The following is a 25652-nucleotide window of genomic DNA, read 5'->3' on the forward strand; positions in this document are numbered from 1 at the left end:
TTAAAAGAAGCCCAGGAAGGAAAATTCCTCCAGGTGCAGTTTCTCCCATTATTGCAAACTATGATGAGAAAGGCAACACCTGGTGAAATTCTTTTAAGAGGGGCCTCTCAAAAGAGCTGCTGAGGTAAGGAGGTGGATTTTCACTGCTACGTTTGCTATGGAGGAAGGGGGGAAAGGCAGGGTGAACTTTGGGCCAGAAACCAAATGCCATGGTGGACAGAAGCACTAGGCTTGGCTTTGTCTTCATACTCTGTACATGGCTAAATAGAAAAGGTCTGAGGAGGAACACACGCCAAGGGACTCGTGGTTCGGTAGAAGAGGCAGAAACCTGAGGGGAAAGCAGGCACAGGAAACAGTATAAACTGCTGCCACGTAACCATTTTGCTATAGTCATGGGCATTCACCTCAACCCAAACTGTGGAGGAGTGTGCATGCAAAGCCCATCCCCAGCATGATTTAGACCAAACTTTAGGTGTGCACTATAAAGAAAGTTTAGGAACTGTGGGCAAGTTGTCTTTCCGCAATTAAGATTTTCTTCTGAGGCCCTTCTCCAGGTTTCCCTGTCATTTGAGGCAAGGTGGGCGAGGAACACAAAGAAGTCTCTTAATTGGATTGGCAATGTTAATGTTGAAGGATATGATATAAATGCTTAAGATAAATTCCAAGTCCATCCTCTGAAACTGAAAACATACTGCTACTACTAGCATACCCAAGAGAATCTGCAGCAAACTTTGAATATGATGAATTTTATCCAGTGCATAGTGCAATTGCCAGCAACTTTCAGTTTGCAAAGTTTACTTTAGGTTTGCAGGACTCCTTGTCACTGTGATATTAATGGATTCACAGTGATATTAATGAATTCACAAGCCTTTGCTGGGGAATACATAATGTACTGCTTGTAAATTGGATTTTCGTGTTTCATAAAATCTTTGTTTCTTCCCCACCCCCCTTTAAAAAAATAACTCATTTTAGTTCTTTTGCTTTGCATTGGAAGCAAAGTGTCAGTTTTAGTTAGGGCTGCCAAACCAATTATTTAAAATCAAACTATGTGGTGTAGAATTTGGAATATATGCCAAGAAACTAATGCTCCTATTTTATTTGTAAATCTGAAAAGTTCCTCAGAATACAAAGGCTGCAAAAAACCTTAAAGGTTGTGATTGCAATGTTCTGTATTCCAGCTATATGCAGACAGAACCTGCTGTTGCAGAACGAGCCCAACAGGTAGAGAGCAGGAAGAATATGCTTACATTGTGTGTCATTTGCTTGCAGATTCCTGAAACTGTTTTCATTCTCCACATATTCTTAATCTACTCTGAATCACATAAAATTGCTGCTAATAATGCAAGAAAATGACAAATGCAATCAATTAACGATTAGCTGTATCAAAATTGCTGGTGGTTTTGGATGGTGAAGAAGTGTTTTCATTGCGGTTTCCCTGCCTCCTAAGACTGCAAATGCTAAGCTTACTTAATAGGTGTTTAGTTCAATGGATCTGTTAAGAACAATGGATCCATTAAGCTCAATTGATCTTAAAAGAATTTACTTCTGTGCTTAGGAACACACTGCATGAATTCTCTTATTTGAACCTCTACAGAAAGCTTGCTTACAGCCCTGCTGCTGCTGAGCAGGGTTTCATATTCCTTGGTTACAAGTTATTGGTTACAACTTCTGTGCGCACACAATTATTGCTGAAGTCAATGGGACAAAGTTGTGCCAAACTGATCATGGCACTGTTTGCTGAATTTTGATTATTATTTTTTATATAAAACAAGTCACAGCAGGATGCATGCCCACATACACATGGTTGGGAATACAGTGGTACCTTGGGTTAAGTACTTAATTTGTTCCGGAGCTCTGTACTTAATGGGCCTTCCTGCTGCTGCTGCTGCTGCGCCGCCAGAGCATGATTTCTGTTCTCATCCTGAAGCACTATTTCTTGGTTAGCGGAGTCTGTAACCTGAAGCGTATGTAACCTGAAGCATATGTAACCCAAGGTACCACTGTAAGTCCCATTTAACCCAGTGTGGCTTACTTCTAAATACCGTAAACATGAAACCGAGGTGATCAAAGCAGGGAAGTGTGGCTAGAGTCCAATTCTCATCAGCCCCAGGCCAGCATGACCAATGGTTGGGGAGGTGTGAACTGTAATCCAACCACCTTTGGGGAGGTGTAGGTCCCCCCATCCCTGGGTTAAAAGGTAAGCTCAGGCATAGGCAAACTCCGGCCCTCCAGATATTTTGGAACTACAATTCCCATCATCCCTAGCTAACAGGACCAGTTGTCAGGGATGATGGGAATTGTAGTCTCAAAAACATCTGGAGGGCTGGAGTTTGCCTATGCCTGGGTTAGCTGTTTGCAGTCTTTCACTGCCTATCTATTATTAATCAATATATCTAAATGGTGTCAATGGCTGGATGGATACAGGCAGCTATGTTCCCACTCAGCAGCAGATGATGGGCAGTAAAATCTTCCCTGCTACTTGGCAGGAGGTTTCAGACATTCAAGCCGCCCTCCCCTTGTCCTCCGATAGTTTGTTCTTAGGTATATTCCCAGGGGCAGGCAGACAGGGAAAACAAAACGTCTTGGACTATCGCATTTCGTAGTCCAGATTCTACTACTTTAACAGACGTATGGCGTGTCCTCATTTGGCAGGTATATAAACGCATGGATGGAAAGGGAGACAGTGGGGCTCGGAGCCCTATCAATTAACCCGAATAAAGCGATACTGTTTTGTTCTCCCCCCCCCCCCACCTGCCGTCGAAGCGCTCTTATTTATCACGCAAGGCGAATTATAGCAGCAGCAGCAGACTCCTCTCTCTCTTTTTCGGAGTAAGTTGGACGGCTCTCTGGACAGCCTCCCTCCCAGTTCACTTGCCCAGGTTCTTTCAGAAGATGCCTTTGCCTCCCACTTTAGAGGGGGTTGGTAGTGCTTCAGACTGATCCATTAGGCGCCAAGAGGGGGATCCGCTCAAGCGATGAGCTCACGGTGCCACTCTCCTGGCGGCAGGCGGAGGCAACTGGAGGCGGCGGGGGCGGCGGAGGAGAAAGAGCTGAACAAAGATTGAGCGTCAGGCTGGGCGTGCGCCGCGGAGCCCCGCGGGGGAAAGGCAACCAGAGCTGGGATCATCCCCGAGGAGAACACGTGGGCTCTTCCAGGGTAGCAGCTCTGGCCGCTGGTTGTGTGCGCTGTCTCTCTCTCGCTCTCTCTCTTCTTCCTCCCCCCTCCCTCCCTCCCTCCCTCCCCATCTCTCTTTCTATTCGAAGCCCTGGCAAAACGAGCGCTTCAAGTTTGGAGGCTCCGCAGCTCCGAAGAGTGCTAGAGCCAGGCTCTGCCGTGCGCCGGGATCTCAACGGGGAATACAGCGCGACCAGCCCAGATGGATGTAATTGTAGGCGTTTGGGTTTGCCTGGCAGCTGCAAGAACAGGTAAGGCAGAAGGGGTGGCGGACGGAGATTTTTTTTGGGGGGGGCATCCCCGCCCCAGCAGCCTTGCAAGGAAAGGGAGGTGCGAAGCAGCTGCAAAGGCGCTGCTCTCGACGGGCACGGGGGTCATTACGGAGGAGAATATATTAATAGGAAATAATCCTCTCTCACGCATTCGGTGTATCTGTTGCAAAGACAATAGATAGCTAGTTGGCATTGTGGAGGAGCCGATCTCTTCCCCTTAGGGGCTATCTCTCTCTCCTCCTCTCTTTTTGAAAAGTGGGACCGGGGACTATTCTTGCTCTAGTCCTCCAGCCGCGAGTTAGCGCAGAAACTGGGCTGCGTGTGAGTGAATGACGGCGAGGATCAAGGGGACAGAGGGGAAAGGGGTGGGGTGTTCTATCTTTAAGGTAATCGATTTTGTGCTGAAAAGCCACCGTTATGGATTGTGGCTTTTGGGGAGGAGGGAGCAAAAGCCCAAGGGCTGGAAAGTGGGAGGAAAAGAGATCTCGATAGTGTTGCTGGCTACCTTGGAGGTCCAGAAGGAGACCCGCGATCCCAGGGCGCCGCCACCTGCCCCATCCAACCGCCTTTCCCCCGTTTTTGCCGCGGCTTGCGAGGCGGAACTCGGAAACTTTGCATTGCAATGGCAGTAGCTCTCTCAGGACCTTGCAAGTCCTGCTTAAGCCCCACCCCAGCCAATCTGTTTTAGGAGGCACCGGACCGCTTCAGTGGCAGCGGCGGCGCGCGGTGGAAGGAGAGGCAGCTGAGCAAGCTGCTTACGTTTATCAGTCGTTACTGCAAAGCCCAGACCCACAACGCCCCCCCGCCCTAGCCTTCTGATCCCCCTTTTTCAAGCCTTTTATGATTTGTAAATTGATGTGTTCATATAACGCAAGCAGCAGTTTAAGGATTCATTCATCCCTTCCTGTGAGCACGCTGAAAAAAGCAGGTGACTTCTACCTGCCAGAGGTAGATAATCTCCTTGTCGAGGCTCGCAAGACAACGAGGGTGTGTGTGCGTGCGTGTGCGTTTTAAGATGAGCGTTATTCCACCAGGGATTTCTCCTCCCAGAAAAGCGGGAGTGCCTGTTTCTGGGCTTTGCACATGGGTGGCACTCTTTTATTGTCTTCTCAGCCACGGACATGCAGTTAGCTTGGCTTTTCACTGAAACTGTTATGTCGGATCCAGGAGGATAAAATATAGGGAGGGAAAACGCTCAAGGATAAGATCAGCTGGAGATATTGAAATCGGATGCAGTGATCCTAGCTCATCACAATGGCCTTGATGAAAGAAAGAAAACAGCCACCATTAATCGGCTGCTAACAGTTCAGGGCGCTGTGTGTATGACAAGTGGTCTTGCTTTTCCAAGTCTAGTTCTCAGTGAGAAATCTCCCTGTTCCTCTTTCCAGTTGAGTGCCGGAAACGTTCTGGACATTAACTTTCTGTTGCTTCCCGAAGATGAGTTCACTTGCTCGTCTTGATTATTATTTCTATTTTATAGGCTTTAATCTAGCAAAAAATCAGGAAATGAAAAGTTTGGGAAATCTTCCTAGACATCCATCCTTCTTTTTGTTTGCTTACGAAGGAGGTGGAGAGGATTTTAAGTATTAACAGTGGAGAGCTTTAGGGAAACCCACTGCACACCACTTTAGAGAATGCAAGAGATCAGGTCCCTAAGGGTTTCTTTGACAGAGACGGAGGGGAGTACAAACAGCTGGTTTCCAGAATGCTTTCATTTCACATGGTGGGGAGCAATCTGCTTAATTCTGGCATTTATAATAGTGATTTGTCAGAGTACTCCTGTTCAAGAGGGATGGGAAAAAAGAACCTTCTGTGTACATCTGATTACCCGCCCCCTTTAGCTTCCTGTCTTCTAGAACACACTTTAATTGAGACTTAACTGGAGCAAACTGCTTTTTAGGGCAATCTGATCATAATGTTGAAAGCCTGCAGAAGGAAGAAATGGATGCATGTGGGCTGCTATCCTTATGTCTTTCTCTCTTAACAAATACTTGCTACATTGGTTGCAGTGGGGGCCATCTTAATTAAAAAGGGTGCCTTAATAGGAATAGTTCTCTAGGGTTGTCAATCCTGTATGTGCAGTTAGGAGAATTAGGAACATTTCTTTTAAAAAAGGAATTAAGCAGTAATAGTTTGGGCTTTTTGCTTGTTTCTTTTGTTCTCTTCCCACCTGTTTACAGAGTTTTTAAAATAGACTCTTTGTTTTATATGATTTTGAAGGAAGTTAAATTTCTAAATAGTATTTTTGTAGATATTGCTTCCCTAGTTGAAATGAAAATCCAACATTTCAGTATTTCCCCTTATCCTAATCTGTGTCTAAACCCTGCAGGTATAAGGCATACTTAGTAAGTTGCACTGAATTTAGCATGATTTAGACTGCAATCCCAACACCACTTACCTTGGAGTAAGCCCCATTGAATTCAACAGAACTTTTGAGTCAATATGGTTAGGGATTGTGCTGTTACTTCCTAAAGTAAAGCATCTTTAGGGTCAGTCTGGTGGGCACTCTTTTGGAGATGTCTGTGAAGAAAATATCTTTACTTCTACCGATACATCACCAAGATTGCATAATTTGAGCTTGTATTTGATATTCAGCTATAGCTAGTTTTAAGACTAAGGGGGCAGATCCATTAGAACACCTGTGCTAAGGTGGCTCCTGGAATAAGCTTTTATGGTAGTTAGGTAGTTGGGACTTGCGTTTGTTTTAAACTGCACATATGATCCCCTTTATGTCAGCTTGGATATTTCACTAGTCAGAAAGGAATTAAGCAGTTTATTTCACTAGGGTATTGAAAACAAGTCTGTAAAGCACTTTATATCAAATGTGCTTTGGAGTGATTAATAAGTATGGTCCACAAATGGGAAACCCTTTGGGCATAAGTCATCCAACATTATGCAGTTTATAAATCCTATTTGTTTACCTAGGGGAGAGTGATACATGAGCCTTTAGACCTCTTTTATGGAAATCACTGGGACTTGAATGTTTAACCTTGAATGGTTGTATCCTTGTCTGCATAGGCCATCCATGCAACTTGCTCATTCTTGAATCCTGTAAATAGGATCTAATTAACAACCAGGTCTTTACTCGTAGATCCTCATGTGAATAAGTTATATGGATGATGCAGTTAGATGAAATTTTCTCATCCATAAAATTACAGCAAAATGTTATGGCTTAGTTATGAGGTGAATAATTTGGAAAGTTGTGGTGAGCATCCTTTGCTATTTAGATTTTTGTCAGACAAGATTTTTTGTTTTGAAAGAAGTTTCATAATAGTTATGAGCAGTAAATATTGCATGAGGATGGTTAACTGTAAGTGCATTAAACCGAATGTTCCTTCGGTATAGGCAAGATGAAAGCAAAGAATTCAGACCTGGGGGTGCATCCATGAGATACTTAGGCATACAGCAATCAAGTGAAGCTCTTCAATGATGGTCATGTTCCAGGTAGCCAAGAGACTGATAAAAGCACCGTAAGGTGGGAAGTCTGTAGGGTTTTGAGTACAAATTAGTTACTTTAAAGATACTTTTTCTGTTGACATGAGTAATTACTTTCCACAATCCTGTGAATAGACCTTTAACATTAGTGGGTCAAATTCTTTTCCTTCTCTTTGCAAAATTTAATACATGGGTGCAAATTGAAGATGTAACTGAAAGTCAGGATGTGGGTTATTCCCATCAACTGGGATTAAGAAAAAAAATCAAACCCAATGATTTGTGCTACTTTAAAATGGAAAATGATTTCCATTTAATGGCTCTTCTTAATTTATAAGAAGAAAAACGAATTGCCTTGTCTCTTTGTTCTACTTAAGGCATTGGATATAAATGAAAAAGTCACCTGTGCTCTTCCTTAAGATCTTTGAAGGAGACAGTTTCTTCTCCCATTGCTTCGCGGCATATACTTTTGGGACATGATCATTTTCCAGATTTGCAAAGGAGGGAGAGTTTTCTTTGTCATTTAACTTAGCAGAAAGAAATGAATTATGGGGCCAAAACATTGCTGTATATATATGAGAGCCACCTTTGGTTTAAGCAACTCATACTTTGCTTGGATATTAACAGCCATGTGGATAGAGGCTGATTGTGTGGGACTGAGCATTGTGGTAGTGATAATTCTATGGGAAAGACGCATACAATCATCCAACCCTTGTGTTTGTCTTATCTAAATATGGCTCATGACTCACAGAAGAGCAGCTTTCAAAGCTGTTGGAGAAGCATTTAAAGGACCCCTTTTAATTATGTAGTTGATTGTTTATTTCTTTAGTATAAATCACTTTATGTCAAAATAGGCTTTCAATGATTTACAAGCATAGAAACCAGTTATTTATTAATTTCTATACTGATTATCCATAAAGAAGGCTGATCGCCAAAATATTGATGCTTTTGAATTATGGTGCTGGAGGAGACTCTTGAGAGTCCCATGGACTGCAAGAAGATCAAACGCATCCATTCTTAAGGAAATTAGCCCTGAGTGCTCACTGGAAGGAAAGATCGTGAAGCTGAGGCTCCAATACTTTGGCCACCTCATGAGAAGAGAAGACTCCCTGGAAAAGACCCTGATGTTGGGAAAGATGGAGGGCACAAGGAGAAGGGGATGACAGAGGACGAGATGGTTGGACAGTGTTCTCGAAGCTACAAACATGAGTCTGACCAAACTGCGGGAGGCAGTGGAAGACAGGAGTGCCTGGCGTGCTCTGGTCCATGGGGACACGAAGAGTCGGACATGACTAAACGACTAAACAACAACAACAACAATACTGATTATATTACACTACAGACTTACTCTTATTTGGAGCAAAATTATTGTCAGGCAGATACATATCACTAAGGAGCTGCAGTTCATATGAGCATAAGACGAACCCTACTGGGTCAAACAAAAGGGGCATTCTGTTCATCATAGTGACCAAATGCAAGGAAAATATGAGTAGAGTAGCACTCTCCTGTTTGTGATTCCCAGAAAACTAAGGCATACTGCAAGTAATAGAGCTGTTATGGCTAGTTGCCATTGATAGCCTTATCCTCCATGAATTTGTTTAACCACTTTTTAATGCTGTCCCAAGTTGGTGGCTTTAATTGAAATCCCTGTATAAAATGCAGTCTCTTCTCAAAGGTCTCTTGCCAGTTTGTTATCTACTTGTCAACAGAACCCTTCTTCATGCCACAGTACATAGTACCAAAGGCTGGCCAGGAATATTTTGGCACTTGAGCCAGAAAATCCCCAAAGCATAGGTATTTCCCTGGGAGTGAAAATACAACAATGATAAGTTAAATAACTATCAGTTTGCTTTTCTTTCATGACATTTGGCATCTGCCTGAAATGACCACCTCACTCTGCTGATGGGGCTTTACATGAGTGGAATTTGAGGTTAAGCCCCAGAAAGTGGCTTAATACTGTAAATATTTAGATACTGGAAATGGGTGATTGGTAACAAGTTCTCCTTTTTTTAGCGTACCAAATTGCCCCCCCCCCCCGATGAATCTTGCTTAAATGGTATAAAAGTGTGGAGTGGAATTTTGATGCCAATGATCTTGTGTGGATGACTGCAAACAATGACATAAATAAAAAAAGTGTGCATGAGGAGCACCCATCCCATTATAAATACCCATCTAAAAGTAAGAAGAGGTCTGAGGGGCACAGCCACCAAGGGGCGAAAAGGAATCAGAAATGGGCTAAGAGCAGTGAGTGGGGAGAAAGAGAGAAGGAGAAAGAATGGAGATAAAAAGAATTGAAGAAATGAAGTGGAAACAGACAAGAGGACTAGAGGAAAGCTCAAAACAAGATATTGTCTTGTGACACACTTGGAACTGTATTCCAATGACAATGACTTTGCTAACTAGGACTATACGCCTCTATTTACAGCAGGAGTACTGGCTGCATGTTGTGAAAGTCTCTGGAATAAAAGGAATAGTTGACGGGAAATGTCTAGATCCTGTGCGCCCATTGAGCCGCAACTATGCATTTGCTGCGCTACTGGCAGTATAAATTTAAAACCGCTAGCATTGTCCAGGTCTGCAAAAATATCAGGTCTCTGGGTGGACCTGGCATTTCTCCTCAGCTCTGCCATTCATTATAGACCTTAGTTATAGTTACTGAAGATGGCAGTACCAGCCTGAAAGTGAAGTCAAATACACCTCTGTGGCTCTTCTCAACATCTGTTATGAATGAAGCCAGCAGGAGATTTAAAGGCCAGTTAATACGGGATATCGATAAAATTCACACTATGCTTGGGTACTGCAGAATTAGTGTGTTAAATTTCCCTAAACATTTATGTAAGCTGAGCTGACTTTTATGTGACATAAGCAACTTGCATGGCCTGTCTTTCACTTGGCATCCAAATATGCAGCCTGAGCCTAAACTGGCAGCATGTAATGTCACATCATCATGCAGACAGGGGTTCAGTAGTGATTTTTTTTTTTAATAAATGGTTGCGCAAACTTGCTTTTGTTGTGTGAAGAAATGTATGTGGTGTTCCTGTAAAGATGCTTAAGAACAGTTTTATCAGGATTCAGCTACCTAGTTATAATAGCTTCTATTGAGTTCTTAATAATATGTCTAGCTCTTCAAGATGTTCTTCACAGGGCTAACTGACCCTATCGTTAAAGAGAGCAAGGCAGGCAGCAAATTTTGGATGCTCATAAAGAGCACAAATTGCCAGTTGTCCCCCCCCCCAATATTATACCAAGGAGGAGAAAAGCAAACTAGTTTTTTTCTAAAAGGCCTTGGGCCTACCATCTCTGTCAACTATGCATGAGATTAAGGGTAGCAATCCTATACCTACTTACCTGGGAGCAAGTCTTGTTGATTTCCGTGGTGCTTAATTCTTAATTCTGAGTAGAGATGTTTGCCTGGTAAAAGAAGAACCCTTTAATGTTTTATTTCTGTAGGTTTTGGAACATACTCAAATTTTATCTGTGTAAGGCAGATGCAGGAATTTCTACAACCATATTGAAAGTGGCAGCATGGAGGTCTGACTTGCTGGTAAATCTCTGAAATTTTGAAATCTCCAAAACAGCTTCTAAATTTAAATGTTCATACACATCATATTTACCAGTCTATTCTTTTGTTTTTGTTTTAATATAAAAGTCATGCAGTTCTTCACCTGTTGTTTTTCTGGCACAAAGAAAAATCTGTGCATCTCTGGAAGAAAAAAGCAGAGATATATTGTGTGCCCACAGTGTGTAAAAACACATCAGATTTGTTTTCCTTGTGGAAAAGAAACATTTTCACAACCCTTTGTTTTTTCATTTTTGTGACACAGAGATCATTTCCTTATTGTAAAATCAAAATGTGAGTTGGTCTTAAATGAGCCACACATCTGTTAAAATAATATTCTGTATAATAGTATAGTATTCAAAAATGCAGCCGTAAAAAGTACAGTACTCTATAGTAGAATGGATTTTGGGCAAGCTAGCTGACAAGGGTCCCCAATTCACAAATCCAACAGGAGCAAATCCTCAAAGACCAAAACAACCTTGTGGAGACTAGGGATACCCAGGCTTCTGCACACATCGTTCATAAACTTTAATATCTAGGTTCAGCTTTGAAAGCACTGAGATCAGTTGCAGTTTTACTATTCATTTCATGGTTGGAATTTATTCCTTTGTGTTGATTTCATTTTAAATCACTGGAAAAATTCAAAAGGAACAGGGGTGATTTCTGCAGTACGTCCAAGACACATGCCACATTACATAATTCATTACGTTGGCTCCCCCTTGTAAAATTCAGCTTTACTGATCTGTTTCTGAGTCTGTTGATCTCGTTTGAATAGTGCATAATCACCTGCAGAGCAGTTTTATGAGTCTGCTGCTATCTTTTATTTCCTAGACTAAGTAGATGCAGAAACAGCTTTCATTCTGACCTCTGGGCATAAATATCCACTCATATCTTAACTGATTTATTTTCGCATGGGAAAGATAAACAGCTACTACCAAAATATGAACAAAATAGCCTGTGGGATATCCAACATTAGACATGTTCGAAGTAGAACCATTAAAATCAATGGACTTAAGTAAGTGTAGCTCTAAGAATGTCGCCAGAATGCTCTCCTGGAACCCTTGTAGTCTCATATACAGTGGTACCTCGGGTTAAATATTTAATTCGTTCCGGAGGTCCGTTCTTAACCTGAAAGTGTTCTTAACCTGAAGCACCACTTTGGCTAATGGGGCTTGCTGCTGCTGCTGCACCGCCAGAGCACGATTTCTGTTCTCATCCTGAAGCAAAGTTCTTAACCCGAGGTAATATTTCTGGGTTAGCGGAGTCTGTAATCTGAAGCGTATGTAACCTGAAGCGTATGTAACCCGAGGTACCACTGTACACACATTTATATTACATATTCTTGATAAAATTTCGGAAATGGCAGGTTGTTGTTAAGTGTGAGATTATTCACATTTTGCAGAAGTTTATTCCACATATGTGGAAGCCTGCTACTGTATATGGGGCTCTTTTGCTGCACCAGTGAAATGGATTTTAATGTGTGTTGACCCTTCCAACAGCCACAAGTCTAGTTTTTGTAGTCTTCTTTCCCATCAATGCTGAGGAGGAAACCTTGTACTATGTAAATAAGTGAGGGCATGGGTCATCTGTGTGACCAGGACTATCGGATAATAAGCTCCACTTAATTCAATTAGACTTGCTTCTGAGAAGAAATGTACAGAATTGCATTTTATGAGACTAAGGTCAACGTAGTACCAAGGAGATAGTTCTGTCAGCTAAGGAGATCAGCTTTGCTTGCCTGGTAGAACTCCCCTTCTTCATCCCTGCCTCTTCTTGGGGTTCTCTCAACCCTACAGAGTGAACTTGGGGGAAATCCAGGTGAAAGAGAAGGGAGAGTCCTTGGGCTGGTTTTCTCTAGCAGAATGGGATACAGTGGTGCGTCGCAAGACGAAATTAATTCATTCCGCGAGTTTTTTCGTCTAGCGAATTTTTCATCTTGTGAAGCACGGTGTCGGGAAAGTTTTGGAAAAGCTTCAAAAATCACCAAAGTCTTCAAAAACCTCAAAAAAGGCTACCACACCGCGTTCTATGAGTTGCTCCTCAAAGTCAAGTCGCAACTGTATTAACGGTGTTAAGAAAAAGGAAACAAACTTGCAAGACGTTTTCGTCTTGTGAAGCAAGCCCATAGGGAAATTCGTCTTGCGAAGCAGCTCAAAAAACGCAAAACCCTTTTGTCTAGCGAGTTTTTCATCTTGCGAGGCATTCGTCTTGCGGGGCACCACTGTAGTTGAATCTGACACTAGGATGTGATGGTACAAATATAGTCTTAGCTTATCAGTTTCCTGGATTGGATACCTTTACATTGATTTTCAGCCATAAATGCCCATTGCCCAAAATTGTAACAGTGCTGTCCTGTCTTACACCATTGCTGTGCTGAAATACTTGCTGAAATGTCTGTATACATGTGAGAACTCTAAAGTACTTTATAAATACGTGCTGCTGGTGTTTTAGAAGGACAGCACAATACTGAATTGGGTGGAGCTGTGGTTCAGACTATATGTGTGATTGGCAGTTCTGTGAGTCTCTCTCCCCCCTCCCCACTTTTTAAATTTTAAAAGCAGCTGCAGGAGGCTAATTGGGAACAGAAAATTGGTGGATATAATAGTGTGTGCTTAACTCTTTACTTTCCTGCTGTTCATCCATTAAAACCCCCAAGTGGCTTTTGTCTCTATGAGTTGGGAACATAATTTGTGATGGGTTTTATTAGGTAGGTGAGGGAATATAATTAACTATATTTTGTCCCCCCACAGAACCCACATATGTAGGTTAACAGGCAGAAGGATCAGCTTACTGCTTGCATTTAAAGGTGTGGGGCTGAGAAAAGTTTTAATCCCATTTTATGTAGTTTAATTGAAAGCATAGGTGTTAGCTGTTAGGCTGAGCTCCTCCTTTGTTACAGCGTTTATCAGCTGCAGACTGAAAAGTAAGTTTAAAACATATAGTTTACTCACAGGCAAGCATTCACCCTTAGCAGCAGCAGAAGCAGCAGCAGCAGCAAAAATAAATGCAGGTAAAGGACTTGTGTTTACAACAAAAACAGCTTCAGGCATGGACTTGATATGGGAGCAAGCAGTCAGATGTCCCCCTCCATGGCTGGTTGAAGAGAAAGAGAAAGAACAGGAAATACTTTTTTGTTTCTTCCCTTCCAGGACAGGAGGGGAAATATCACCACACAGAGCCTTCTCTACCAATTATGTTTTTATGGTCTGAGTTCGCCTATCAGCAGTATAGATGTATGGTTTTGCTATCAAGAATATGCATTGTTAGATTTGACTGCATATCCCACAATTTGGGGTAATTTTAGAGTGATCAATCAGCAGAAAGGGAAAGGATTAAGCACACCCTCTTCTCTGGTTCTCATTTGTATGAAAATGTTGTAATTAAAAATTTAATAATAATTAGGAGGAGGATGACGCAGGTGGCGCTGTGGGTTAAACCACTGAGCCTCTTGGGCTTGCCGATCAGAAGGTTGGTGGTTCGAATCCCTGCAATGGGGTGAGCTCCTGTTGCTTGGTCCCAGCTCCTGCCAACCTAGCAGTTCGAAAGCACGCCAAAAAGTGCAAGTAGATAAATAGGTACCGCTCTGGTGGGAAGGAAACAGCATTTCCGTGCGCTGCTCTGGTTTCGCCAGAAGCGGCTTAGTCATGCTGGCCACATGACCCAGAAAAACTGACTGTGGACAAACACCGGCTCCCTTGGCCTGTAAAGTGAGATGAGTGCCGCAACCCCAGAGTCGTCTGCGACTGGACTTAACTGTCAGGGGTCCTTTACCTTTACCTTTAAAATTATGGAATTGTACATGACATGTACAACTAATTCCTTCTCCTGGTATATTTTCAGCCAATCTTTCTTGTCTCTGGATGTTTTACTAAGTTGCCTTTTCACTTTTCTGTGGGAATATGTAGAGTTCAGTTTCACAGCTACCTCACCCCTTTATAAACTGCTTTTTTGTTGTTGGTAGGAATCATAACTCTGTAGTTTGCTTATGTGGAGCACAAGGAGACAATTGCAGTGTCAGAAAGTTGCAATAGAAGAACCAGGACTAAGGATTGTTGAATGGTTTCTTTAAATGTAAAGGTTCATCATTGTTCCATTCCATGTGTATGTCTTTAAGGGGCCAGAGCAAAGGCCAGAGCAAGATAACGAGACCCAGCTTTACAGCTGTGAAACATAGCAGGTGCTGCTGAGTTGTATTTGATTAAGGTGTGTCAGCATCTGGGTGTAGTATATAAGGAGCAGCACCTAGCTCTCCCATTTCCCTGGTGGATGGGTTGGTGGTTGGGTCATGTTTGTTTGTTAATATATTTAGTGTAAATGGAGTTTTTGTTTTTCTTATTAAAACCTTCTTTAAGTCCTTTCTTTTGAATGCATGGTCTTCCCATCAAGCTCTCTGCAGCGTTACCATACTGCAAATAGCCAACAAGGATTAGGTAGCTGAAGAAAATGTCTTCAGAAGTTTGAGCCTCTGGTGGTTTGTGAGTGGCAGCTATACATGTAATGAGTGGCGTCAGCTTTGTTAATGCACTACTGATTGCCTGCTTGAATAAGGCAATGTATTAAGTCCTTGTTATAGTACATAAGTTGCAGTCCTCTGACATCATGCAACCGCATCTTCGAGCAATACTTGACACTGCTGGTAGTCTGTTACTGCACATTCACTATGGAAGGATTGTGCACACACACCTTGGTGCGTATTACTTTAAGCAGTTATTACCTTACATGGCTCCTTTGAGAGGTCTAGCAGGTCTAGCAGGTCTAGCTCCTTTGCCTAGCAGGGTGATCTGTATAACAGTATCATACTGGAATGGCAACCATTGCATTTTTTAACCTGCAAAATGCACAAGTTGAAGCTGTATCAGGAATCTGAATTTCCCAAGTGAGGGACATATAAATACAGTGGTACCTCTGGTTACGAACTTTATTCATTCTGGAGGTCCGTTCTTAACCTGAAACTGTTCTTAACCTGAGGTACCACTTTAGCTGATGGGGCCTCCAGCTGCTGCCGCGCCATTTCTGTTCTCATCCTGAGGTAAAGTTCTTAACCCGAGGTACTACTTCTGGGATAGCAGAGTTTGTAACCTGAAGTTTTTGTAACCTGAGGTGTTTGCAACCTGAGGTACCACTGTACTGGGTTAGTCATAGTTGGAGTATGAAATCAAGGAATTTCTTAATAATAACTTAAATTGCTGCCAATGAGTGTACTCTAAAATATGACTTGTTTGGAAACCAGCCTGCAGTTTGGATGTTTTTAGGAAAAACCACAGTGAATTTATGCATCCTGTACTTCAGCACCAAGATAATGTTCCAAATGCAGTAGTACATTTTTGCCTTTGGTGAAAACCCGAACTAGAAAAGGCGATATACAATGTTATTTGTCCAAGTTGCATTCAAAATACTTGGATAATCCAATGAAAGGAATTAACGAAGGAAGGTAGCAATATATGGGCTACTAAAGTGTTTTAGTGGGTTGTAAGTGTGTGTATAAGACTCAGTCCTTCGTAATAGCATATCTCATTAAACACAGCCATTACTTGCCCAATACATTACAAAATTCTCCATCCGATCTCTGTCTGTCTTCATGTTATTCATCTTTCTAGTTCTTAAGGTTTGTTTAATTGCAGGGCTCGTTTATCATGTCATGCTGTTGCATTAATGATGGTGCTTTATTGTGCCCTGTCCCATACGGTAAAAAAGATCTGGAAAGATGGGAGTTCAGTTTCAGTTAATGCAGTGGATCATTTTTGTTGCTTGTAGGACTAGGGCTATTTAAAAATGGAATGTGGCTATAGCACTGTTCATGGTTGCACAGCGTATGTAGTTATTTTACTTGAACTAAAAATTAAAACCTGACTTCTTTTCAACCAGTTGTAGGCCTTGGAATGGACCCCAACTTACAAATTGATATCATCACAGAACTGGATCTAGTCAACATGACTATTGGAGTTACACAGGTGTCTGGACTACATAATGCCAGTAAAGCATTTTTATTTCAAGGTAAGGCTAATATCTTTATGTATTTAACAGGAATGAAAGTGCAAGTAACTAATAATTTGGAAGACTGACATATTTCTTGCATATGAAGCATGTTCCTTCCCTCACCAATCTCTGTCTTGGTATTCTAAAAGTAAAGTATATCAAAACCACTAGTAATGATGCTAGATAGCTTTAATACTAATTTTATTTCAAAAGTTTTTGCTTTGTTGCTGGAACACATTTATGTTTGAGGGGGCTGTACTGTTGCCACATGAGAGTTACTAGTTTAGCTGCACGGATACGCCCCCCCTACATTTCTGCTATATAACTCTCCTGGTATAGCAACCCAAACAAGGTGGGGATGTGGCCAGGACAGATAAAGAGTAGACACCACCATAATAATATATAAATACACAAATAGTGGATCATTATATTGACCATGGAGCTGATGCGAAGAGGAAAATAAAATATTGTCCTCCTTTCCTTCTGATGTCTTCACAATGAAATATAGTATATGATTCCAGTCAGTACCCAATTACAACCCCATACCTGCCAAATTTTTCAGCAGAAAATTGAGACACGGGTCAGCTGGCTCGTGCAAGAGCACAACACCAAAAGATGCGAGAGTCAACTGGCTGCCTGCCCTGCCACAGCCCCTGCCTGGCAGCTGCTCACTTTCTTCCTTCTTTGCTTGCTTCCTCTACCCATGCTGCACCTCATGCAGCCATGACAGCGTTGGTGGCTTTGGCAGTGGCAGAGAGGGGCTGACAAGAGCAATGCTCCCCTGCACGCAAGGGTTTCCTCCTGTGCTTGGTGGGGGCACTGGAGGGGGGAAATGGGACATTCCCAGATGAAATCAGAAGCCAGGATTGCTTCTGTAATTCTGTGAATGTCTCAGGGAAATAGGGACACTTGACAGGTATGCAACACATCAGCACCAGGATAAAAACCCTAGAAAAGAGGACCACAACTGAGATGGTAGGGTGTGTAGCATGGGACTATATCTCTCTAGTCTTAGGTCATGCAAGCACAGGGCATATATGGGAGAACCCTGGTGAAGAGAAACAGGGACAATGTGTCCATTAAAGATCTCTGCATTAAGATAATGAGGGGGGAGTTCTGTTAGTGGTCCCCACACCAAGAAATTTGTGTGGTGGGGACCTGTGGGTGGGCTTTCTTGGTAACAGCCCCATTCCTTTAGAATAACCTGAAGTGCATCTCACTAGGACATTGCTGTCATTTGTCACCCATTCAAGACACACTGCTTTGCTTGGGCTTTTGGGAAAGGGTGAGGTATATTAGATTGGATTTTTATTGCTGCTGCTCTTTTGTTTGCCTGGAATTTATGTTGGCTTGTATAACTTTGGTTTTAATTCTGTGTATTACTACCCTGGGAACTTTAGGTGAAGTGTGGTCTATAAATATGGTTGATAAATAAATAAACAAACAACTTGGCCTCACAACTCTCACAGAAACCTGAGCTTATTGCTGACACTTCTTTGCTTCAAACATTAACAGGTACCTTACATTGGGACTCTAGTCAGAAACATACAACAAGAATATAGTGTGTGGTGGTAGTAGGATTGGTTACACGAGTTCTTTGTGAGACAGGAAGGAACAGTTAAAAAGGTTATTTGGCCCATATACGAGCTATACTATTGAGTGTGGGAGTTGCTCCCCACTCCTTGCAGTGTGGTGTTAAGCCCTGGATTCAAACCTGAAACCCCCTATATATAAAACCTGTGCTGGTCCTTCAGGCTAGGGCTACTCTTCAAGCCATTGTGCACATGACTGGGTAATGAGGTGGGGAATGCCCACGGCGTGTCTTGTTTTCAGTCTGCTGGTGTGATTGGAAGTTAAAAAATTGCTCTGTGGTGTCTGCATTGTGGATTTGAGGTTGAGGGAGGTCCCTCTGGCAAGACTTTTCCTGGTTGCTACTATTAAGTGTGTGGTTTTGTGGCTTCTCTTGTTGCCTGCCTGGTCTTTCCTTTTACCTGCTTGGTAAGAGAAACTTAATTCCTCCCTCAGTTGAACTTTTCCCAAGTAGGACTATGTGTGTATCTCTTCCAGCTTTTTGGGTCCTGTGTCTTAATGCTGTATCTTTCCATCTCTTTATGTGCTGTGATCAAAAGTTATACTCATAAGCAGTGTGTGGTATAAGGTGAACTGAACTTTTGTGTGCTGTATAGCTCTTTGCTGCTAGTGTTTTTGTGCCTGTGATGGAGTGGCTCACGCATTGGAAGTTGTCATGGCATAACTATATCTGGCAGGATGTGTGTGCATTTTGTGTAGGACAGTGGTATGGTAAAAAGCAAACAATATTTTTGTCTTAACTTTCCCCACCCAATCAGTAATATGTCTAAAGCCGCCCAAATGTTTGTCCTAGAAAACATATCTATATGAATGTCTGTTTACATATAAAATGTACATTTGTTTATATGGACATATGTAAAGTACAGTGGTACCTCGGCTTAAGAACTTAATTCGTTCTGGAGGTCTGTTCTTAACCTGAAACTGTTTTTAACCTGAAGCACCACTTTAGCTAATGGGGCCTCCTGCTGCCGCTGTGCCGCCGGAGCACAATTTCTGTTCTCATCCTGAAGCAAAGTTCTTAACCCGAGGTACTATTTCTGGGTTAGCGGAGTCTGTAACCTGAAGCATATGTAACCCGAGGTACCACTGTATTCTGAAACATCTTAAAGTAATTCCAGAGTATATTGGGGTTGGGGAGAGGGAGAGAGGAACTGACTGGTGTAATCTGCAGCTATTTTCAAGATGTCTGTAATCCAAAGCAGGATATGGGGACAGAACTGGCTTCTAGAGAAGGTGGGGGCTGAAAGTATCTTTTTGTTGTTAAGTAGTGTTTGGGTATGAGACAGTGTGGTATGAAAATTTATATATACATTTTAATGTTCCAAGTACTTCACATAAATCATCCTGGTATTCTGTAACATGGACCAGTACTGTTATCCTAGTATTGATCGTGTACATATGAGAAAACGCCTAGCCTAGGTGAAGCTATACTCCACATTGCCATTATCCTACATCATATGGAGTGTTAGTCTTAAATGGGGAAGAATCTGACAGTGCATGGGTGAAGTCAGGGTGAGGTCAGTTTGATCACAGGGCTCAACCTCACCACCACCATGCGCCTTCCCTGCACTATCCTGGCAAATGGCAGCCCTTCTCCTCATTGGCTGCTTCTGGTTGTATCCAGACTGTGTGTTCCTGCTTACAGAAGGTCCTTTGTTTCCCCTTCCTTTCTGTAGCCCTTCCACCCTGTGCCACTATTTTGAAGGGTCCTTAAGCCTCCAAAGCAGTTCTTATTAGGATGGGGGTTAGAGCGGATAGTGGCATCACTGATTGATATAGTGATGGAGGGCTCCACTGGCTCAAAGAGCCTTCTGTCAGTAGAGGGACACAAATTGTGTACAATCCAACCACTGTGATATTATTTGCACACTATAAAAACCTAACAAATATTTACAAATCAATAGTGGAGCCACATGGTAATTTTCTCTTCATTATGGTCCACTTTGTTCATGGAGCTATGCTCCATAACCCACATCAGAAGGCTTATGTAAACTAGAATAATATATTTGAGCACGTGGCAAGTACCTTTCCTTCATAAATAGCAACCCAACAGCAACCTGCTGCTATTTCTCTGGAATCAGAGACATTTCTTACCAATCTTCTTGATCTTTGGCATTTCTCACGGTCTCAATTAACTGTTCATACTGAAGTGTAGGGACACTGAACTGGTGTCCTAATCTCATTCCTAGCAAAGCTAGAGAATAAACATTTTAATAGTGTTGTGCTTCGTGATCAGGCTGTGTAGTTAGCCTAGTCACAATGTGAAGTTCCATGCAAATCTGTAAAGTGAACTAGAAAAGTTGCAGCATTGTAAGGGAGCAACGAATGGTTATATGAACCCACTCTGGGTTAGTTTGTGATGTAATCTGTTCGCTGCTTTCATTGACCTATCTGCTGCTTTCGACTCAATCAATCATTAACAGACTGTGGGAGAAATTCTCAAATGCTAATATAGACCCACAACTATTATTATTAATTCGTGAACTGTATAGTGGTACAGAAACACGAGTCAGAGTGGGCTTAAAGGGAGGTCTCTCAGAAGCATTCATGACATCGAGGCATGAAACAAAGCTGCATATTGGCTCCCACACTTTTTAACTTTTATATAAATGATATGGTGCCACAGCTAACACAGGTGCAATCCCCCGCCCCATCAATTAGTAATAGGAAGATATATTGCCTGCTGTACGCCGATGATATGGTGCTCCTATCACTCTCCCGATTAGGTTTTAACAATCTGCTTACAGCTTTCAGCAGGTATTGCAAGCGGGAAGAGCTTGTTGTGAATTACTTCAAGACCAAAATTATGGTCTTTGGGAAGCGTGGTCCCAGATTCAAATGGAAAATGGATCAGCAGAACTTGGAGCAAATACGCTCCTTCAGATATCTGGGAATCCTTTTCACTGAGACACTATCATGGAAGGGGCACATCGAGGCTACGAAACTCAAAGCGCAGAAAGCTTGTGGGGCATTAATGAAATTCTATTTTACAGTGGGTGGTCAGCTATTGGAACCTGCATTAAAAATCTTTGTTGTTAAAGTGGTCTCCCAGATGCTTCATGGAGTAGCAATATGGGGCAGGACCCAAATGCCAACAAAGCCTTAGAAATAGTGCAGAACAAATTCATCAGGAAAATGCTCTTGCTCCCCAACGGGACTCCAGCTGCTCTTTTCCGCATTGAAGCTGACATGACAGCAATACAGGCTAGAATTGATTACCTGTGCTTAAATTATGTGAAAAGACTTCAATTTCTTTTGGAGGAGAGATTCCCCGCTATATCACACACAGAACAGAAACAGACCAAATGTTGGAAGGACGGTATCCAACACCTCTTATCCCAATACCAAATACAAGATTTTCAGGTGACTATGAAGATGAACAAGAGGCACTTAAGAGATTGTCTCTTTAGGTCCGATGCAGAAAGGGATCTAACCATGATGGCTTCTACCAAGAGTTCGCCATGGTTCCCACTTATTAAAATGGAGCATACCTGGACCAGTTACCTGTCAGATCTCCCACTTGCTGTGCTTCGAATCGCTTTCACAGAATTATGATTCCAATCGATGCCCTTGGCGGTGTTGGATGGATGCTATGGCAAAGTACATTACGAAGAGAGACTTTGTCTATGTGGGCAACCCTGTGTGGAGGACCTGTGCCACTATTTATTGCATTGCCCGTTATATATAGACCTAAGAGACTGATTCATAAAACCCCTGTTTTATGAATCTTATTGTCAGGGGTTCAGGAGCAGAGGCGAGGGCAAGGGAGGAAACAGAGAGCGAGGGGGAGGAGGCAGAAGAAAAGATGAGTGATGACGACGACCCGAGATCTCCGAGTCTTTCCAGTGAATCAGAAGATTCACAGAAAGGAGCACCAGTGGCCAGGGCAAGGGGGGAGCCTAGGGGGACATCCCAGGAAGATAGAGCCAGAGGGGACTCAGAGGGGAGCAGTTGGAAATCGGGACCAGCGTCACCGCCAGAGAGCAGGGAAGAGGAAGGGCGCCAGGGATCAAGCGCTGGCAGCTCACAACAGGGGGGAGGGCACGAGTCAGGAGTGGCCACACCTCCATCGGGGAGCGAAGAAACGGTCAGATGGAAAGTGGAAGGTTGGGCGCGCGCGCCAAGTTCAAATGCACAGGAAAGTGACGCAGTAGGCAGCCCGGAAAGGGAGCCAGGTCCTAAAGCCTGGCGCAAGGAGACAGGAGGGTCCGGGGGGTCGGCGTCAGAAGAATCCCGGAAGGAAGAGACCCCGGGGGGCAGAGGGACCCAGAGGAGAACAGTCAGGCGGAAAAGGTGGAGCAGGGCTAGGATATTAAGTTGGTGCACAAGGGGCGGAGGCTCAGACGGAGCTTCGCTGATCTAACCATAAGACGTAGAGTTGCACGCAGCAGCTTGAGAATGGAAACTGTAACTCAATAAAGACTTTTACTTAATGATCGCTGGCTAGCGTGATCCTCTGTGAGCTAGGATCGGGGAGCAGCTCTGACACTTATGAACCCCTGTTTTATGAAACTCACTTGAATAGGGTGGAAAGGGTGAAATGGCTGCTGAGCAATACTGATGACTTTGTAACTTATAAAGTAGCACTCTATGCATTGGCAGCTAAGAAGATCAGGATGAAAGAACTAGGTAAAATAGCGGTCAACTGCAAAGGGGATTCGGATATTTAATTTGGCACATTTTACTAGAGAATCTTCTGCTATTCCGTTTTATGAAACAAACAATCTTAGTAGTTGTGACCGTGGTTTATATTGTATGTGTGGTGCCTGATGATGTTTATGGTTATTGCTGTTTTTCTTTTTGTTATTTTTCTGAATGATGCCATGGCCTATGGCTGGCGCAATAAAAGTCTGTGATGATGGGTTAGTTTGTGACCCATGCCTCCTATGAAATACATAAACAAACAAACAAACAATATTCAAGATACAAGGATATCTCTATGTGTGTGTCTCTTAAATGCAAATTTAAAAGAGAATAAAGTGATTTTTCCCCAGTATGTATCAAATTTTGCATTATCATTATTATTACTATTATATTTAAACAGGATGCAAGGATGCTGACAGAAACTAAAACAACAGTTAAAATACACAAATCTAAAAAATAAATAAAAAGTAATCATTAAAGTAATTAAACCCTAATATAATTTTTAAAAATCTATGAAAATACAGATAATAAAAACAGCACAGCACTATTGCAAGCCTTTCTTGCAATCAAAATTTCAAAATGTAAAACATCAAAATTTCAAAATGTAAAAATATTACAAGTGTAATGCTTGACCGAGCAGGAAACCATCAATTTCAATGAAATAGCTAAATTAACAAAAAAGAAGAGAAACCTCTGTTGTCATTGCCCCATCACTGCATGTGTTAAAGCACTGTGATCCATAACTTAATCAATGTAAAAATTCCTATACATTTCCACTTTATCTATATCAGCATTATCTGCATGCGAAAAGAAAGGCACTCAAGATGTTTAGAATTGATTTTTCTTAATAGTTCTGTTCAGTTTTATCATGCTTAATAAGATTATATATAATGGCAGCATTTTTTTAAAAAGTAAAAGCCATTGTTTCACTGTAGAATCTGTTGAGACTTTCCATTGTTTTGCTGCAGATAGCATCTGCATAATTAATTTCTTATGAGCTGGAAATCCTACTTCCTTCCATCTTCCGTTCAGTAGCACAAGCTGAGGTAACAAAAAGGCCAAAAATGGATTGAACAACCATGTCAGTTTCCTGCCAAAACACCCTTTTACATGCCCATTAGATATGAATGCACGTATCTGCCTAATTTTCCCCAAACTTCAATGCAATTTATGTCCAGGGACACAGAATCCTGTACTGAATGAGAAGAGTTGCTAGGATGGGTGGGAGGAGGAACTAGCAGCAGTATAAAAATGGTGGGTGTGGATAGGTTTAAGGGTGCTTTGCCATGCCAAATCTCTTTATTTGAAGTTGAATTTCCTTGGACGAAGTTGGTGTTGGGAATTTGTTGCAGACATATTTGTTCTGTATAAGTACAATTGTAGACAATCATTGCTCTGACTAGAGTACCTGTAGGATACAGGTGCTTATCGTAGTTGAACTAGGGAAGGCCAGGGTGAGGATGAAAGGGGCATGAAAGGGCCTGCAAAATAGAAGGAGGGGTGGTTTCATAATTGGGCGGAAGTTGAAAAGGATAGTGAGTAATTGTAATGTGTGGTGAGAAGAATACAGAAAGGGCTTCAGGAACGGGGGTGGGAAGGTGAAAAGTGAGCTCAGTAGTTCTAGAGGGGGCAAGGGGTTAATTTGGGAGGAATGGTGGGGTGTTTGTGAATGGGGCAAGCAGAAGTGCAGCCCCTGGTAGTTACTATATTTAACAAAGATATTAATTAACCACATAACTTTGTGCACTGCATATTCTTGTAATAAAGAATGTGGTAATTTTAATATAGGAATGTATTTTTTAAATGGGTACAGTTAACTCTTTAACTTATTGATGCCACTTTAAATACCAGCTGCTTTTTTTTCTAAACCAGGAAAGCTCCGAGCAATAGTTGCCCCTGTTTAAAGTCTTTTGCCAGATTGCCCTTGTAATTGACTTCATCCCAGTTAAACCATACCAAAACTGAGGGCCTTTGTTGAAGTCTCTGTTTCATTCCCTACTGATGTAATTGAAGTGCAAGTCTGTTTTTTTGCCATGCTCTCCTGGAATCGTTCACAGACTCTCCTAACAGACCTATCATTCCCAATTGACTCACTTCTTTACCCTCGAAATAAATAAAAAAATTGTCCAGTAGCACCTTAGAGACCAACTAAGTTTGTTCTGGGTATAAGCTTTCGTGTGCATGCACACTTCTTCAGATACCAGCATGCACATGAAAGCTTATACCCAGAACAAACTTAGTTGGTCTCTAAGGTGCTACTGGACAATTTATTTATAAATTTATAAATATATTTATTTTGACTGTGTCAGACCAACACAGCTACCTACCTGATTCTTTTCCCTCAGCACTGTGGACAAGTCTCTTCAGCCTAGGCTAAGTGGTTCAGCTTCCCCAGTAAGTCTTCAACCACCACACCACTTTCTGCCTTCCTCTCAGGTCAGGCAGCTGCCTTGGATGCAGCGTTGACCTGCATCTCCATAGACTGTTGAGAGTTCAAAATGACCCCCAGGCTGCACACCTGATCCTTTAGGGGCACAGCCCCCAACACCTGCCCACCTCCTAAACCTGCAACTTCCAACCAGAACATGCATATAGTATGCCATTCTTTTGCATACTGAGGGTTCTCTTTTCAAACCCTAATCACCTGTCTAAAGTCCCCCAGTGACAGTTAAACCTGCAGTCATCTGACCAGGATGGAAGACTTCCCCCATCAAACACACTATAAAGTAAATTATTATTCGAAGGACAGACTACATTACACAATATCATTTAGAACACTGCTTAAATAATCAGGATTCCATTACAATATTCTGCAACCCTGTTAAGGAAGTTATTTGAAAGAGATGTCTTTGTGCTAAGCCTTAGGTGGTTGAAGAAATGAGTTGTGAGATGCTGTTAGATGAGTATGCTATAGTATAAGCAAGGAGTTGTTTTTCACCCAGCTTACAGCAGAATCCTAGCCACATCTATTCAGAAGTAAATCCTACTAAATTCAGTGGGGCTT

General features: G+C 42.3%; 1 protein-coding gene across 4 annotated transcripts in view; it reads left to right on the forward strand.

Moving 5' to 3' along the window:
• The first annotated feature begins 3036 nt into the window (after window positions 1–3036).
• Window positions 3037–25652, forward strand: part of NELL1 (neural EGFL like 1) — a 379279-nt gene continuing 356663 nt past the window's right edge. The window contains exons 1-2 of one of the 4 annotated variants that reach the window (XM_081164500.1): window positions 3037–3426; window positions 16304–16432. In XM_081164500.1, the coding sequence (XP_081020626.1) occupies window positions 3378–3426; window positions 16304–16432 (178 nt within the window). In that variant the 5' untranslated portion in view covers window positions 3037–3377. The remainder of the gene's footprint in view (window positions 3427–16303; window positions 16433–25652) is intronic. The other 3 variants (XM_081164499.1, XM_081164502.1, XM_081164501.1) reach the window with 3 other exon arrangements.

Source organism: Podarcis bocagei (assembly GCF_964188305.1).
Source record: "Podarcis bocagei genome assembly, chromosome: 1".
In the NCBI taxonomy this organism is placed as follows: Eukaryota; Metazoa; Chordata; class Lepidosauria; order Squamata; family Lacertidae; genus Podarcis; species Podarcis bocagei.